This window comes from Oncorhynchus masou, chromosome 12 (genome assembly GCF_036934945.1).
Source record: "Oncorhynchus masou masou isolate Uvic2021 chromosome 12, UVic_Omas_1.1, whole genome shotgun sequence".
Lineage (NCBI taxonomy): Eukaryota > Metazoa > Chordata > Actinopteri > Salmoniformes > Salmonidae > Oncorhynchus > Oncorhynchus masou.
The window spans coordinates 32,628,795-32,646,470 of record NC_088223.1 but is presented as its reverse complement, the minus strand read 5'-3'; the positions used below and the strand labels follow the sequence as shown (position 1 = coordinate 32,646,470).

At 42.5% G+C, this 17,676-nt stretch overlaps 1 protein-coding gene across 6 annotated transcripts in view; it reads left to right on the top strand.

Moving 5' to 3' along the window:
• LOC135549873 (A-kinase anchor protein 9-like) overlaps nucleotides 1-17,676 on the top strand; it is a 123,588-nt gene that overhangs the window by 58,399 nt on the left and 47,513 nt on the right. For 5 of the 6 annotated variants that reach the window (XM_064980242.1, XM_064980241.1, XM_064980240.1 and 2 more), the window contains 5 exons: nucleotides 6,813-6,873; nucleotides 7,936-8,268; nucleotides 8,945-9,223; nucleotides 15,437-15,570; nucleotides 15,976-16,166. In XM_064980242.1, coding sequence (XP_064836314.1) covers nucleotides 6,813-6,873; nucleotides 7,936-8,268; nucleotides 8,945-9,223; nucleotides 15,437-15,570; nucleotides 15,976-16,166 — 998 coding nt within the window. The remainder of the gene's footprint in view (nucleotides 1-6,812; nucleotides 6,874-7,935; nucleotides 8,269-8,944; nucleotides 9,224-15,436; nucleotides 15,571-15,975; nucleotides 16,167-17,676) is intronic. The other variant, XM_064980238.1, reaches the window with a different exon arrangement.

Below are 17,676 nucleotides of genomic sequence, written 5' to 3'. Positions count from 1 at the left end.
CTTTAAAAGTGCTTTCCTCACAATCTTAAAAAAGCGTGCCCCATTCAAAAATATAGAACCAGTTAGAGATATAGCCCTTGGTTCACTCCAGACCTGACTGCCCTTGACCATTAGCATCAAATAGCCCCCGCGATATGCAACTTTTCAGGGAAGTCAGGAACCAAAATACACAGGCTGTTAGGAAAGCAAAGGCTTGCTTTTTCAAACAGAAATGTGCATCCTGCAGCACAAGCTCCAAAACATTCTGGGACACTGTAAAGTCCATGGAGAATAAGAGCACCTCCTCCCAGCTGCCCACTGCACTGAGCCTAGGAAACTCTCACCACCGATAAATCCGCGATAATTGAGAATTTCAATAAGCATTTTTCTACGGCTGGCCATGCCCTCCACCTGGCTACCCCTATCCCGGTCAACAGCCATGCATCCCCCACAGCAACTTGCCCAGGCCTCCCCCATTTCTCCTTCACCCAAATCAGCTATCTAGATGTTCTGAAAGAGCTGCAAAATCTGGACCCCTACAAATTTGTGGGCCTAGACAATCTGAACCCTCTCTTTGTAAAATGATCAGCTGAAATTGTTGCAACCCCTATTACTAGCCGTTTCAACCTCTTTCGTATCGTCTGAGATCCCCAAAGATTGGGAAGCTGCTGGGGGAGGCACTCTAGACCCAAACTGCTACCGACCTATATCTATCCTACCCTGCCTTTCTAAGGCCTTCGAAAGCCAAGTTAAAAACAGGTCACCGACCATTTCGAATCCCACCGTTCCTTCTCCGTTTTGCAATATGGTTTCCGAGCTGGTGATGGGTGCTCCTCAGCCACGCTCAAGGTCCTAAACGATATCATAACCGCCATCAATAAGAGACGATACTGTGCAGCTGTCTTCATCGACCTGGCCAAGGCTTTCAACTCTGTCAATGACTGCCTTGCCTGGTTCACCAACTACTTGTCAGATAGAGTTCAGTGTGTCAAATCGGAGGACCTGTTGTCCGGATCTCTGGCAGTCTATGGGGGTGCCACAGGGTTCAATCCTTGGGCGCCGACTCTCTTTCCTGTACACATCAATGATGTCGCTCTTGCTGCTGGTGAGTCTGATCCACTTCTACGCAGACGACAACATTCTGTATACTTCTGGCACTTATTTGGGCACTGTGTTAACTAACCTCCAGACGAGCATCAATGCCATACAACTCATCTTCCGTGGCCTCCAACTGCTCTTAAATGCAAGTGAAACTAAATGCATGCTCTTCAACCGATAGTTGCCTGCGTCTGCCCGTCCGTCAAGCATCACTTTTCTGGACGGTTCTTACTTACAATATGTGGACAACTACCTAGGTGTCTGGTTGGACTGTACACTATCCTTCCAGACTCCCATTAAGCCTCTCCAGTCTAAAATGAAATCTCGAATCAGCTTCCTATTCCTTAACAAAGCATCCTTCACTCATGCTGCCAAACATACCCTTATAAAACTGACTATCCTACTGATCCTAGACTTCGGCGATGTCATTTACAAAATAGCCTCCAACACTCTACTCAGCATATTGGATGTAGTCTATCACAGTGCCATCCGTTTTGTCACCAAAGCCCCATATACTACCCACCACTGCGACCTGTATGCTCTCGATGGCTGGCCCTCGCTTCATATTCATCGCCAAACCCACTGGCTCCAGGTCATCTATAAGTCTTTGCTAGGTGAAGCCCCGCCTTATCTCAGCTCACTGGTCACCATTTCAGCACCCACCCGTAGCACGTGCTTCAGCAGGTATATTTCACTGGTCACCCCCAAGCCAATTCCACCTTTGGTAGCCTTTCTTATCAGTTCTCTGCTGCCAATGACTGGAACGAATTGCAATAATCACTGAAGCTGGAGACTCATATCACCCTCACTAGCTTTAAGCACCAGCTGTCAGAGCAGCTCACAGATACCTGCACCTGTACGCACTGCTTTGCTTTTTCTTGGCCAGGTCGCAGTTGTAAATGAGAACTTGTTCTTAACTCATCTACCTGGTTAAATATAGGCGAAATCAAATAAAACCTAAGTAGTATTTCAAAGTATTTTTTACTTAAGTACTTTACACCACTGCTAAAATGTAAAAAAATAAATATATAAATTGTATTTAGCCGCTTTGACACGCATCATCCAAACGGGGCTGAAGGGCAAGTGCAATCTAATGCCGAAGTTTCTGTGACATATTGCCAATGTGCAAACACTCTCCACACGGGTGGCAGGTAGCCTAGTGGTTAGAGCGTTGGACTACTAATCGAAAGGTTGCAAGATCGAATCCCTGAGCTGATAAGGTTAAAATCAGTCGTTCGGCCTCTGAACAAGGCAGTTAACCCACTGTTCCTAGGCCGTCATTGAAAATAAGAATTTGTTCTATAACTGACTTGCCTAGTTAAATTAAGGTAAAATGTCAAATTAACACTACATCTCCCCGATGTATCATGTAGATGTCGGCAAGATGTATGTGTGCTATAGGACTTGCATGAATGATTGATATATATATATTGAAGTATGCCTTTAGGTCCATATGTAAGTTATGTTAAGACTGCTACAGTAAACAGGACTCTTTGTCCTTTCGCTCCATGTCATTTTTTATTTAAAGAGATTTGTGGGGTGGGGCGGTGTTTTGCCCCCTTTTTGTTCTTGTCTCATTGCTGCAACGGGCTCGGGAGGTGAAGGTCGAGTCATGCGTCCTCCGAAACATGACCCGCCAAACCGCGCTTCTTAACACCCGCCTGCTTACACCAGAAGCCAGCCGCACCAATGTGTCGGAGGAAACACCATTGCATGTAACTGTTTTGACAGTCATTTATCTACAAGTCATTTTGCACGCCGAACAACGCCAGGCAATACCAGTAGCCTGAACAATGAGATCTGACACATCTGCACTCAACATTCAAATGTTTGTAAAATGGCTTGCGCAATATTAGGTCACTGTAATTTGATAGGTATTATCAAATGCTCTGTTTTTAAATTGTGTTTTGCTGAAATAAAGGTAAGCTACCGGAGAGAGAACTCATCTGGCTATACCTGCTGGACGGGGTTTACAATATATTTATATTTTGATCGTTCAGGTTCACCATCAGCAATAGCTTTGGTAGTTTTGCTTTAAACAATCGGTGTACAAAACATTTGGAACTCATCCTAATATTGAGTTGTACTTGGTTTTGCCCTCAGAACAGTCTCAATTCGTCGGGCATGGACTCTACATGGTGTCAGAAGTGTTCCACAGGAATGCTGACCATGTTGACTCCAATGTTTCCCACAGTTGTTAAGTTGGCTGGATGTCCTTTGGGTGGTGGAACATTCATGATACACATATAAACTTTTGAGTGTGAAAAACCCATCCGCTTTGCAGTTCTTGACACACTCAAACTGGTGCACCTGGGACCTACTATCATACACCATTCAGTGGCATTAAAATCTTAGTCTTGCCTATTCACCTTATTAATGTCACACATACACAATCCATGTCTCAATTGTCTCAAGGCTTAAAAATCCTTCTTAAACTGGTGTCCTCCCTGTCATCTACAATGATTGAAGTGGACTTAACAAGTGACATCAGTAAGGAATCATGGCTTTCACCTGGATTCACCTGGTCAGTCTGTCATGGAAATAGCATACACTCAGTGTATGTGGTAATTTTTAGAAATACAGGGTAAAGGTGATGGTTTCATAACAAGGACTGCAATCACTTTTGCGAGGCTCACTGCATGGCCTAAGCGAGAGGAGAAGATAAGATCACTCCGTAAAAGCTTCCAAACGGTCAAAACCATTTAATTTTGATATGGAGGGTGAAATCCAGAGTTGTGCTATGTATTCATTGGCTATGTCATAGTTCATTTATAAAATATAAATATTGATACGTTACTAGCTCAAACAGTTAATCAACAAAAATGACAAGTTGAAATCTCTTGGATGTAAGGTCTCCATTTTAGTGGAGCTGTGTGCATCTGGTACTGGTTCGAACTGTCATTTTTGCTTCTAAATCAATCTTGTTCCCATGGACACAAGAGTATATTTTCTGAGCCTGTGTGGCATATGATGTGAAATCTGAAACCACTACTATTTAATTTGCTCTTCCGACTGTCCAACTCCTGGATGAACCCCACGTCACAGCCACTAACAAAGCATATGCCTGCAATTGTTACATTGTAGTGCAGCAGAAGAGAATGGTTTCATCAGGGTAGTACATTCAGAGATCGATTTATTGCCATTAATCTAAAATAATTCATAGAATTTAAACAATCCCTTTATTTTTGTCATAAACAGACAAGTTTAATTATGAGATGAAAGGAGAGTTCCTAACAAGCTAGAGCTCTGTGAGACATTCACAGCGATGGGGGCAGACGTTTTGATCAAGAGACCTTTGGAAAATATACACATTTTCTCTAACACTAAACATGCATATGTATTTTACAGTTATAAAGATGAAATCTTAGTCATTTTATAATTTGATTATGCTATATTTAGAAAGCATCCAAATCATTTCAAGCCTTATTCATACATTTTTGTTGAATTGGAAATGCATCATAAAATATTTCTTATTTGTACTTGAGCTTGTGTCCTCAAGTGACTACACCTCAGCAATTTATAACTATTTGTACTAGAAAAGTGAGATTTGAACATATCTTGGAGTATGCAGGATGATAAATAAATACTTTTGGTGACTACGTAGATTACAATTTCTATCACATTTATTTAATCAGAGGATGATGGGGATGTCAGAACCAAAGTGGGGGGACAAAAACATTCCCCCCCAGTACATACACCATAGACATACATAATTTATAGACCACAGACGTACGCTCAGCCGGATCCAGCTCATGAGTTCCATCAGCAGCAGATTTTATATTAGAATGGAAATTAATGTGTGTTTGCAAGAAATGTTAGTGCATTGAATTGTATTGCATCGAACTGAATCGCATCGATTCGTTCTCTAATCAAACCGACTTGCACCGAATCGTATTGGAGCCTGTGTATCTAGATGCCTATTGTCTTCAAAGGGAAATGTATCAATATTTATATTTTCCAAGTTAGCTATGACATAGCCAATGAATATATAGCACAACTTTGGATTTCACTCAAACTCAAAATCAAATGATTTTGACATTTTTATGGAGTGATCTCCTATATAATTCCCTCCTATAATCCCTATATAATGTTGGCTATATTGAAAATTAAGATCCATTTACTTATCCTGTTGCAATTTAATTGCATTGAATCAATTTTTATTAACCCCTGGAGGGTATGATAAAACCAATAGTTACGCTTCCAGACAGTGGCAAATTTAATTTCTTAAGAGTTAACCTTTTATCCTTATGTAAAACATTGGAAGAGTAGTGAAGCAATGATACCTTATATGCCAGCAGCACAGCCCAGCTTATGAAATATTTACGGTGATGGTTAAAAGAATTAGACGAGAGTCATGTTAGTCACTAACCCCAAAAAGTAGGGGTTCTCCTGCCCAACAGATCTAGGCAAGGAGCATAAACATCCGTCTCCCCATTTGGCCCTCCTCAAGGTGTTTTCATATCAATAGAAAATTGAAGGGATAATTCTCCCAAATTTGAAAATGACATTTTGTTATTTGCCCTGTAAATAGTCTGGACAAATAGACTGCTCTCAGTCTCCACGCTTTGGGCATGCAAGTTGACGCATGCTAATTTGGAATATTTTGACTTCAACTGGTTTTTATTTGAGTACAGTATTGCTTACCATCTACTCTAGAGTCCCTTTTCACTATGATCACCCTTAGGGGTGTTGGCAGAAAGCAGATGTTTCTGGTTTTTGGGGATACAGTATTTTCAACCTTACTTCCGTTTCTCCTGAAAAACAGAAGTGTGGACTCCGCTCCCAGCGTCTCTCTACGCCTGCTGTTAGGTTACACCATATTCTAATACAGGGCAACTTTGATGGGGGTGGTGGCCACAAAATCGAAACTCATCATGAGGGGGAGCAGTTGCTTTCTGGTCTGCGTACCTACATGCACAACCAAATTTTGAAATTGCGCCTTGTGTATTCTCCTAATTCTAATTTGCAACAGTAAGTTGAGACCCCAACTGATTTGCTATCCTAAAAAATTATTGATCCAAGGGCCTTCACGGGAGGGGATTTCGCCCGCGGGCCATCAGTTGCCCAACCCGTTTCTAATCTAATGGGTATAATTAAATTATACTACTGCCCCCTGCTGTTAAATTATATTAATACTTGGAGCCTTTTGGCATCGAAGCCTGAAGGCTTATTTAGGGCAGGGTAAGGTGACTGAACATTCAGATAAGCATTTATTTTTTACATGATACATTTCTATCTGAATAACCCTCAAATTACTACTAATCGTGTGTCAGTTAAATACATTGCATTCCTATCTGCAAAGTTTAAAACATTGCAGCCCACTGAACATGCCCCATGATGACATTGATTGATAGAATGGTGCCAGTTAGCTAATCCCAAAGGAGAATTTGGGCGGAGCAGTTCCCTGTACATTTCATACACTGGGTGGTTGAAAATGAACTGAACTTAGATCAGACCATGAATTCCATCCTTTAAAAAAAGTCAGATGTTGAAAGATAATACTAGTAGATTCACTAGTAAGCTATTCACTATAGCGGATGTTTGTTTACCCTTTACCTTTCACTGTCTTTGGCCTTTATATTGAATTCTGCTGTAGCAAACTTTCTTTGACCACATTGTGAAGTTGTTATCAGTACCTATTGGTGCTGCATTTTATAAGTGAAGGTGTCTTTTTTTTAATGTGCTTGCTTTTAAGACTACTAATTTCTTACATTTTGAACTGACTTGTCTTTCAGCCTGTCCAGTGCTGCCCAGCTTGGCTTGCGGACAGAGGAAGAGGATGCAGAGGAACTAAAGGTTTGCACACTCCATCTCACTATCCAAATCTTCCCCATTACACACCACCTCCCCTCGATCTGAGCCCAAATGCTGATTTGAATTAAGACACTCCATTAGCCGTCACTGCGAGCAAAGGATGAGGAGGAGAGATGGATGGAGGGGGATGGGGGAGAATGCAGCCTTTGGCTAAAACCTGCCCCAGATCTCTGGGTGGTTTCTGGAATGAGAGGCCACATTCAAATGGATTTTTATCTGAGGGGAAGTTTCAGAGTCGAGGTGCCAGTTATGTAAATGGTTAGCGTAGCGTGGATGCTAGCGTTGGCAAAATAGTACTACGGTACGCCAGTCTACGGCTGCATGATTCTATCCGCGTGAGTGACCCGGTTCATTTCAGTCAAGCCTCCCGCTCACTATCACTGCACCACCCGCTTGTTCTCTCCCTCTACCTCCCTTGCTCTCCAGTTGAGCAGCGTGAGACGCTGTCTCACACATCCGAGGAGAAAGCATGAGAAGAGAGCAGCTGAGAGATTGAGGGAGAAAGAAAATACAGAAAGAAAGGGTGAGAAATGGAGAGGTGTCCGGTGAGGGAAGGAAAGATGGGGAACACAAGTAGGTAGAGGGAAAGGACGAGAAAAATAGGGGGAGGGAGATTGATGGAGCAACCAACACCAGGCGCCATTATAGCACAATAACGAGTCACTGAGTGAAAGACAGAAAGAGAGAAAAAGGAAAGACTTACTATTGTAGCTGGACATACTGGTTCTCTATCCGAACTGGAACTCTGCTCTATGGGATGTCTGACATCTATTTATCGGTGTGTGTCAATCAGCCTTGGAGGCATAGGAAGTAGAATTGGTGCATTCATCTCTAGCTGGTGACTGAGGCGTTAGGGGAAAGTGAGGGGGCACACTCTGAAAAGCCTCTGGATCTTTCCCTCTATTTTCTCATCTGGCTTTTGCTCAATCCCTGTTTCTCTCTCCTATTTTTCTTTCCATACACGTTTCTCTCCGGCGCATTGATTTTTGTCTGTGTCCATCCTTTTCCTGTCCTTTTCCCTGTCCATTCCTCCCCCTCATCTAGCTGGTGGAGGAGGAGGTGTTGTTGGTGGGCCTGGGTGCGGAACTACACGAGCCGGCAAAGTCTATGAGCCTGACGGCGCAGCTGCAGGCGCTGAGGAGAGCGCTCTACCACAAGTACCTCCAGGAGGTGGCCGCGCTGAAGGAGCAACACTGTGCCGAGCTCACCAGACTCAGAGAAGAGAGGGAACAGGAAAAGAGAGAGAAGGGGAGGGAGGAGGTGTGGTCACAGGTGAAGCAGGATCCAGAGGGCATCAACGGGGGTGTCCGCTCTATCGAAGGGCCCAGCGAGGAGGAGAGGAGACACCAGGAGAGGGTGGAGGAAGAGATAGCTAAGGTAAGAAGTTGATTGTCAAACAGGCAATATTGAACGGGGACAATTATTAAACCATGCAAAAAATAATTCTTGAAGGCTACAGACAAACTTAAATGTTGCTTTCATGTACTAACAACAGCTCAATCATACAGTGTCTGGTTAAATATGTGTCGGTATGCAATTCAGATTTTCTACATAGTTTAAGTCGATTTCATGATGACAAATATTTTAGTTTTCTGAACAAGGTCCTTCTGTACTTTGAAGAGTATAACCCAATACCATGTTCTTCTTGTAGAATGACTTAAACGACTAACAAGCATGAAAACAAATCTTAGAGAATTTTGGAGAGTGCAGACATTTGGCCATTAATTTAATGAGTAGCCTTTGTATGTTTAAAGCACTAACTGTATCCTAGGGCACAGTGAATCCTGTGAGCATCTAAAAATAACACACACACAGTAGTCATAAGTACGTATGTACCAAGCATACCATTTAAGCTGCATCAAAAGTGTTTTGTTACAAATATGCTCTTTTAGCATTTATTTGTGGGTAGCAGTGCTTTAAGTACTATCTAGATTGAATTGCCTTTCAAATTTAGTTGAAAATCTACTTGTTTTTTAACCTTTTTCTTTCACTTAACAAAATGTAATTTAAAGCATTCCACTATGATGCCTCATTCCACTATGATCTCTCCTAGGTCATAGTTCAGATGTCAGTGGAGTTTGCCCAGCAGAGAGAAATGGCCCGAATCTCCAAGAGCGCCCGCGAGACAACCTCGGCCATGCAGACCCAATCTGAGGAGGAAGAGGAGCAGCAGACCCCCAGGAGCTCACTCGCCAAGGGGATCTCTCCGGAGCCGGTGCAGAGGACGTTCGTGGAGGATAAAGAGAGGCTGGAGAGAGAGCTGGAAGAGAGGACTGCGGAGCTCCGTAGGATTGAAGGGCAGCTTTGGCACAGAGGTCCTGGATCTGAGCAGGTAAGCAATGGGGCTTTCCAGTTAGCGCTTTCATGAGTGAGTTTGATCTCCACAGCAGAATGTCTTGGATGGAGGCAGTTGATACCAAACTTTGCTTAGTATTTGGGGTTACGACATCTAGGTTGGCATTAGGTGTAAGGTTGCACTGGCTTAGTACGTCAAGTTAAACTTTAATTGTCACATGCGCCAAATACAACCTGCAGACCTTACCGTGAAATGCTTACTTACAAGCCCTTAACCAACAACGCAGTTCAAGAAAAAGTTAACAAAATATTTAACAAATAAACTAAACTCAAATAATAAAAAGTAGCACAATAAAATAACGAGGCTATGTACAGGTGGTACCAGTACAACAACAATGTGCGGGGCTACAGGTTAATCGAGGTAATTTGTACATGTAGGTAGGGGTAAAGGGACTATGCACTGCTGCTACTCGCTGTTTATTATCTATGCATGACCCAGAACATGTGTCCCTCAGTCGCTGGACTCTAGAGACATCTCATACACTTGGGGTCAACATTTGGGTCTATTTTTGCCAATCTGTCATTTGAGTAATGGAGACGGTGCAAAACCTTAAACTGAGTAAGCCATTTGAGTGATGTGTATATTAGAGGTTGACCGATTCATCGGAATGGCCAATTAATTAGGGCCGATTTCAAGTTCGGAAATCGGTATTTTTTGGGTGCCGATTTGCCTTTTTTTAATTAATTTTTTTATCTTTATTTAACTAGGCAAGTCCGTTAAGAACACATTCTTATTTTCAATGACTGCCTAGGAACGGTGGGTTAACTGCCTTGTTCAGGGGCAGAACGACAGATTTTCACCTTGTCAGCTCGGGGAATTCAATCTTGCAACCTTACAGTTAACTAGTCCAACACAATAACGACCTGCCTCTCTCTCGTTGCACTCCACAAGGAGACTGCCTGTTACGCGAATGCAGTAAGCCAAGCTAAGTTGCTAGCTAGCATTAAACTTATCTTATAAAAAACAATCAATCATAATCACTAGTTAACTACACGTGGTTGATGATCTTACTAGATATTATCTAGCGTGTCCTGTGTTGCATATAATCTGACTGAGCATACAAGCATACTAGTATCTAAGTATCTGACTGAGCGGTGGTAGGCAGAAGCAGGCACATAAACATTCATTCAAACAGCACTTTCTTTGCGTTTTGCCAGCAGCTCTTCGTTGTGCGTCAAGCATTGCGCAGTTTATGACATCAAGCCTATCAACTCCCGAGATGAGGCTGGTGTAACCGAAGTGAAATGGCTAGCTCGTTAGCGCGCGCTAATAGAGTTTCAAACGTCACTCGCTCTGAGCCTTCTAGTAGTTGTTCCCCTTGCTCTGCATGGGTAACGCTGCTTCGATGGTGGCTGTTGTCGTTGTGTTGCTGGTTCAAGCCGAGCGAGGAGAGGGACGGAAGCTATACTGTTACACTGGCAATACTACAGTGCCTATAAGAACATCCAATAGTCAAAGGTTAATGAAATACAAATGGTATAGAGGGAAATGGTCCTATAATTCCTATAATAACTACAACCTTAAACTTCTTACCTGGGAATATTGAAGACTCATGTTAAAAGGAACCACCAGCTTTCATATGTTCTGAGCAAGGAACTGAAACATAAGCTTTCTTACATAGCACATATCGCACTTTTACTTTCTTCTCCAACACTTTGTTTTTGCATTATTTAAACCAAATTGAACATGTTTCATTATTTACTTGAGGCTAAATTTATTTTATTTATGTATTATATGAAGTTAAAATAAGTGTTCATTCAGTATTGTTGTAATTGTCATTATTACAAATGAATAAATACAAAATTGGCAGATTTAATCGGTATTGGCTTTTTTGGTCCTCCAATAATCGCTATCGGTATCGGTGTTGAAAAATCATAATCGGTCGACCTCTAGTGTAGATACACTTTGTTGCCATATATCATTGGGTAGCTCGCCACCTATGTCTTGCTCCCATGCAGATTTTGTATTTGCAAAGGAAGGTGGATTAATGTTCTGTATTATGTCATATAATCTGGAGATTGTGCCCTTCAGATAAGGGTTAAGATCTAAGCACCACTCAACTGGACACTTAGTTGGCTCCAGTGGAAATGAAAGGAATTGTTTTGGGGCAAGCTGCGAGTTTGCAGGTATCTAAAAAAAGTGGGTATTGGGAATGTTATGGTCAACCCTCAGAGTATCGAATGAGATGAATGTGTTATCAACAAATAGGTCACAAAAAAAACACGACTGTTCCTATGCCAGAACTGGAATGCCGTGTCACTCTGTTGGGAAGAGATTATTAGATGTTAATGGAGAGACACCGCTTGCTTGTTTAAGGCTAAAGTGACTTTGGAATTGGGACCAGATTTTAAGGGAGTACTTAACAATGGGGTTTAAAACAAGGGTGCCAAGGTTCCTGGGCCTTAGGGAGCGCAGGCGTGAGACCGGAGACTGTAACTCCATGATAGCCCAAGTTGGGCCATCCTTGTTTTCAAATGTAGAAACCCAATAAACACATTTAGATATATTTGCTGACCAGTAGTAGTGTAAAACATTGGTATCCTATTAAGGCATGGAAAGAGACTGGCAAGCCTTAGGTTTATGGTGTCTGTCCTCCTGTGGATGTAGGTGCGAGACAATGTATTCTTTGTCCTTGGTTGGGTCTAGGAATGTCTTCTGCTTGCGGCAGGGAGTAGTGATCTTCAGTACAGCTGGTAATGCCGAACTTGGTGTCTAGACAGCGGTGTAGGAACCCCCTCACCTCGTTTAAGGCTGACCTCTTCTTTATGACTGTCGCCATGTAGTCTGGGTAAATGCTAATATTCTGGCCGTCGTGGGTAATGGGAGCCGCTCACGCTGCCTTACGGAAGACATCCTCCTTCTCCTAAAGGTAGTGGGATTTAACTACTATGGGAGGCATCTGTTGACATCTGTTGATAGCCGGTTGACTTGCTCTTCCAGTGTCACCACTTTGTCGGAGTAAACATTTGAACCATCTTCCAGGCTATTCAGACGGGTGTCTTGTCTCGCCAAGTCTTCGTTAACGGAGTCAATCTTTGTTGATGGCAATAATAGCTATTTGTGCGGATAGGTCAGTGGATCGTGACTCCACCTTAGCCAGCACAGTCTGTTTAATGATAGCCGCCATTACCATGGCTAGGTCGGGGGGGATCAGAGTCCTTGTCAGGTGATCCCGAGGCTTCAGCAGAGGCCTGCTCCTTTGTGGCCCGTAGCCATTGTTGTCTAGACATTTTACAATTAAAAGGCAAAACATTTCAGGGAAAAAAGACAGATTAGTGAATTGGGTTCGATTCCAAATTAAATGTTACAAAATTAACACGGTGTTGGTCAAGTATTAATAGTAAATTGTTGGCCCTGGATCGGAGCACCAAGAAAAAGCATCTTCACATGTTGCTGCTCACCAGCACCCCCCGTCATCAGCCAACTTAATGATGGTATTGGAGTCGTGTTTTGCTACGCAGTCGTGGGTGAACAGGGAGTACAGGAGGGGACTAAGAACACATCCCTGAGGGTCCCCAGTGTTGATGATCAGCGTGGCAGACGTGTTGTTGCCTACCCATACCACCTGGGGACGGCCCGTCAGGAAGTCCAGGATCCAGTTGCAGAGGGAAGTGTTTAGTCCCATGGTCCTTAGCTTTGTGATGACATTTGTGGGCACTATAGTGTTGAACGCTGAGCTGTAGTCAATGAACAGCATTCTCACAGGTGTTCCTTTTGCCTGTTTGATGGTTCGTCTGAAGGCGTAGCGGGATTTCTTATAAGCGTCCGGATTAGTGTCCCGCTCCTTGAAAGCAGCAGCTCTAGCCTTGAGCTCGATGTGGATGTAGCCTGTAATCCATGGCTTCTGGTTGAGATATGTACGTATGGTCACTGTGGGGACGTCGCCGATGACTGAGGTGGTATATTTTTCAATGCCATTGGATGAATCCTGGAACATATTCCAGTCTGTGCTAGCAAAACAGTCCTGTAGCGTAGCATCCGCGTCATCTGACCAGTTCCGTATTGAGGGAGTCACTGGTACTTTGAATAGGTCTTAAGCTCTACAAAACATGCAATCTAAAAGACCAAATGCAACCACCCTGAGTAGAAGCTGAATGTAGTTATGTGTTAATTGATTAGTTTGACAATGATTTTCATCCACCTGCCAGGTATTGTCTCTTCTAACCCATTGCTCTTCATATTGAGAAGCACTTAGTGGGTTCAACCACTTGATCACCTGAGGGATATTATTATACCTCACATGGTGTGGTTTGCTTTGTACAAACCCTCCAGGGGCCTTTTGAAGGATAACAATGTCCTTACTCTAGTTGTTCCCCTTCTCCTTCTAGCCCTTTTTATCAATGTTATTTTTTTGCCTAAGCCTTTTACATCATGTCCAAAGTGTTTCCATGCCATAGTAACTTTTCTTTTTGATTTTTGGCATTGCTGAAGGGTCTAGCAAGCCTCAATGTAACAGTGCTTGCCTACTTTCCCTGATATAATTTTTCCATGTCCTCATAAGTGATGTGTGGGAGGGAATTGTACTTGAGCTGTCATTCAAGCCCTGTGTTTTACATCCTTGAGACATTGATGCTGAACTAAATATTAATGTATTTTGAAAGGTGATTGTGGGAAGACCTGACCACACTTAAGGTGTGCAACACACACACACACACACACACACACACACACACACACACACACACACACACACACAGACCCCCTTGCTCCGGCAGGCTTTTCTCAAAACATTTATTGCATGATTAGTCATTACCTGCATGATGACATTGGATGCCGGGTACGATGTTCGTGATGTGACGAGAGTCCTCCTCACACGCACTCAAGACTAATATTGTAATGTTGAGGACAACTTGGCTAAGAAGTTATTTAACTGCAATTTACCTGATTGTATTTTTTTGGGTTGTTCATAGCTGGAGTTTGATTGCATTCAGGCAACATTCTCCCTTTGTTTGAGTGTGTGTGAGCATTTTCCATTGCATTGAAGAGATTGCATGTATAAATAAGTTCACCAGTTACTTGACAAACTGATACTAGGGGTGAGCTAAGCTACCAGCTAATGTTGAAGCCACTACATCACAAATGTTCTAACGTTTTGATTCAAAGACAATATGAAGAGGCGAACAACGATTCTAAGTTGTCGTGAATGTTATCTTTTTGATCATTGAATAAATGAAAGCTACTTGCTTATTGATTGCAGATGGGATATTCCTCCGATGGAGAGAACGAGAGAAAACAAAGTAGAAAGAAGGAAAGGGCAAAATCACAAATGAAAAGCAGAGGCTCACAGAAAGAAAAGGTCATATTTATTTTACAGTTCAGTTGCACCTCTACTACTTTCCGCCTCAGCCTATCAGAGTTGTTCAGAACCCATTATAATAATGCAGTTATGATGAATGGAGACTTGCCCCTCGGGGTGTGAATGGAAATGAATTGTGTTCGGAATCCATTATGTTATGCAGTGTTTGATGAATGGAGACTCACTCAGTAGTGTGAATTGAAATGTCTTCAGGCTATGTTTATACAATCAGCCCCTGGAACATCCATGATGGCGGTCACTCAACCTTTTTGGCCCCTTGATGTGTTTAGTTATTAATATGTTATACCCGCAATTCATGCAATCCTTTTAATCTATTGACTGCATTTACTGATGTTCTCTTTGCATTATAGCCTAACTTATTATGACATGAAGAGTACCTACTCTATAACAGTTTTTAATTTAATTTAAATATCAAATTCCTCAAAAGGTTAAAAGATTATGGCAGAAACCTCAACAGCCTCAACCAGTATACACAATGTTCACGTCCATTCCTAAATGACCACATCTCTCGATTGTATAACTGAATTAGCAGCATTTCTGTTCCCTCACCAAGAGAGGGAGCCACTCTACTTCCTGCATCAGCCCATTGTCTCAGGTGCACTTGTTGCCATAACAGCACAGATACTAGTGTTTCCCTCGCTTCCATGGAAGTTAATGTGTTTGTGAGTGTGTCTGTACTCGGGCGCACTGGGACTCATTTGATTTGAATCCACCATCCTTATAATGGTCATGCCTTTAGCTTGCCTAGCCGTCACTATCTCATGTTTCCAGGGATCGTCAACACAGTGTGGAAGTGTGTGCTTGTCTGTAAACGGGTGATGATGACAGGGCTGTTATCGTTCTTCTCCCTCCTGCCGGTCCGTCTGCTGAAGAAGAGAGGAGATGAGGAAGAAGGAGAGGAAGATGAAGAGGTCAGGAGGAAGATGGCAGTTAGTGGAATCGTTTCGTCACAAGTTGGAGGGGATGGCTCTTCCTGTCCAGATCATCAGGTCATCACTACTGAGAGGTATGACTATAGAACAATAGAAATGTTTCAAGTTTCTATTTCTTTTATATTGTAGAAAATGTATTTAACTCCAGTGCACGTCATGATTTTACCTCTGCACATTTTATTGGACCCGACCTATCCTAAAATGTCTAGGTATAAGCTGTGTTCTATACTGAATATGACAATGTAATATTTTTATATAAGTGGGTTAATTCAACAGGAGCTCTTAAAGAACAATATTACAACACAAAAAAGAGTTCATTCAAAAACAGATTTATGTAGTGACTATGACAAAGGACCACAACCAAAGCACTTGTGCGATATGCATCTTGCCAACATCACCCGTATCCAAAACATTTGTTTCAAGTGAATGAAAGACCATTATCTTTTGTCCCACCAACATTTCTTCTCTTCTTTCCTCAGGAATCTGCTGCGTAAGGCCAACGAGAGCCTCCGCCAGGTGCTGAGTGATGTGCTCAAGACCACAGCGGCCGCTGAGGAGACCATTGGACGCCACGTGGAGGGGCTGCTGGTACCCCCATCCTCCTCACAGAGACCCACCTGTCAGAGAGCTGCTGGCGAGCCCTTCAGGCCTGCCACAGAGGCTGCGGGAGGTTAGTTGAGCAGCCAATTCCAAATCAACCCCTACCGCCTGTGCATGTTTTGATAAGTAAAATGGAGTGAGCATTATGGCTCCCCGGGCCTTACTGCTGTCACAGTTCATTTACATTTCTAATCAACACATCTGATTACATTTAACTGAAGACCATGATTAGTAGCTAGGGCTGTGACAAGCGTGTGACACCAATCAGGCCACCTTGGAAGAGCTCTATCTCTCTCTCAAATTTCACTTTATTGTACAAATATTTTCATCATACAACCTTCGTCAGGCTGACCAAAACATGAAAAATGATCACGTTTGTATCTTTTCATCATTACAGCCTATGGCTGCTTAGTGCACAAAAATCTGTTTCATTATGCAGACTGAGAGAGAAATACACTTGATTCCCCAGGGACTATAGAATTTATGGCATTTTGTTTGCCCTGCGCCTAACATTGTTAAAAATCAAGTTCCCACAGCTGCCAGAGGAAAAGCAGTCCAGCCAGACTGACAGACCTGTCACTAGTAGGCATCGTTTCAGAATCACATGCTGTAACTGATGAATCATAGGAATAAATACAACTCTGAAGGTGACATGGCAGACTCTTATTGTAGAGCTCAGAGTTTTTCCTGGTCAATTGAGGTCAGGTGCACTTGTTCAAGGGCACAACCTCCAGTATACCCTACCCTGGATTTGAACCTGCAATTTTATGGTCCAACCACTCCCTAACTATCAGACAATAATCGTCATGCCATTATACTCCTTAGTGTCTACAGTATAGTCTCATCTCTCATATGTTGGTATGTGGCCCAAAGGTGGAGTCGCCAAATGTGACAAGTGTGTTTAAGAAACAACACCCTGCCAAGCGTAGCCATATGTCTCTCTCCCTTCTGTGTCTACAGGATTAAGAGGATACTGCCAGACTCTGGCATTTAAGTGAAATGACGAAGTCTACAGGTACAGTAGCAATGCTACCGTACCTGTAGACTTCCAGTCATTGCACTAACGCTGGTTAGCATTGGCTTGTGATGTTAACTCTAACTTCCTTCATACTGTACGCAGACACATAAAAATGGTATCCACAAGTTCATCTGACTCTGGGTAAGTAGAACAAGGCCTTAAATGCCAGAACCTCGCAGTATCCTTTTAAGCTGCAAAGTCAAGTAAACAGCTGCCTGCCCTCTCGACACACACAAAACATGCATATGTGTGTACACACAGATACTGTAGTGTGCACATATACACATAAAACAAACACACAGACACCTATGCATTAATGCAAAAATTGGTGAATTATTGTGGTTAGATTTTACAGTTCAGAGAACTAGCTATTTAACCACCCCCTTACCTTTTTACAACTTTTCATACGGTCTGGTATTTTATCAATGAATTAGAGCTTTTGACAGGGTTAATTTGACTGTCAAGTGAACTTGATGTCTGGGTGAACAAAATAATTATCAATGTGCACAATAGTACTGACTCCTTTAAAGATTCTAAGATATTTTATTTTATTCTGATTTTG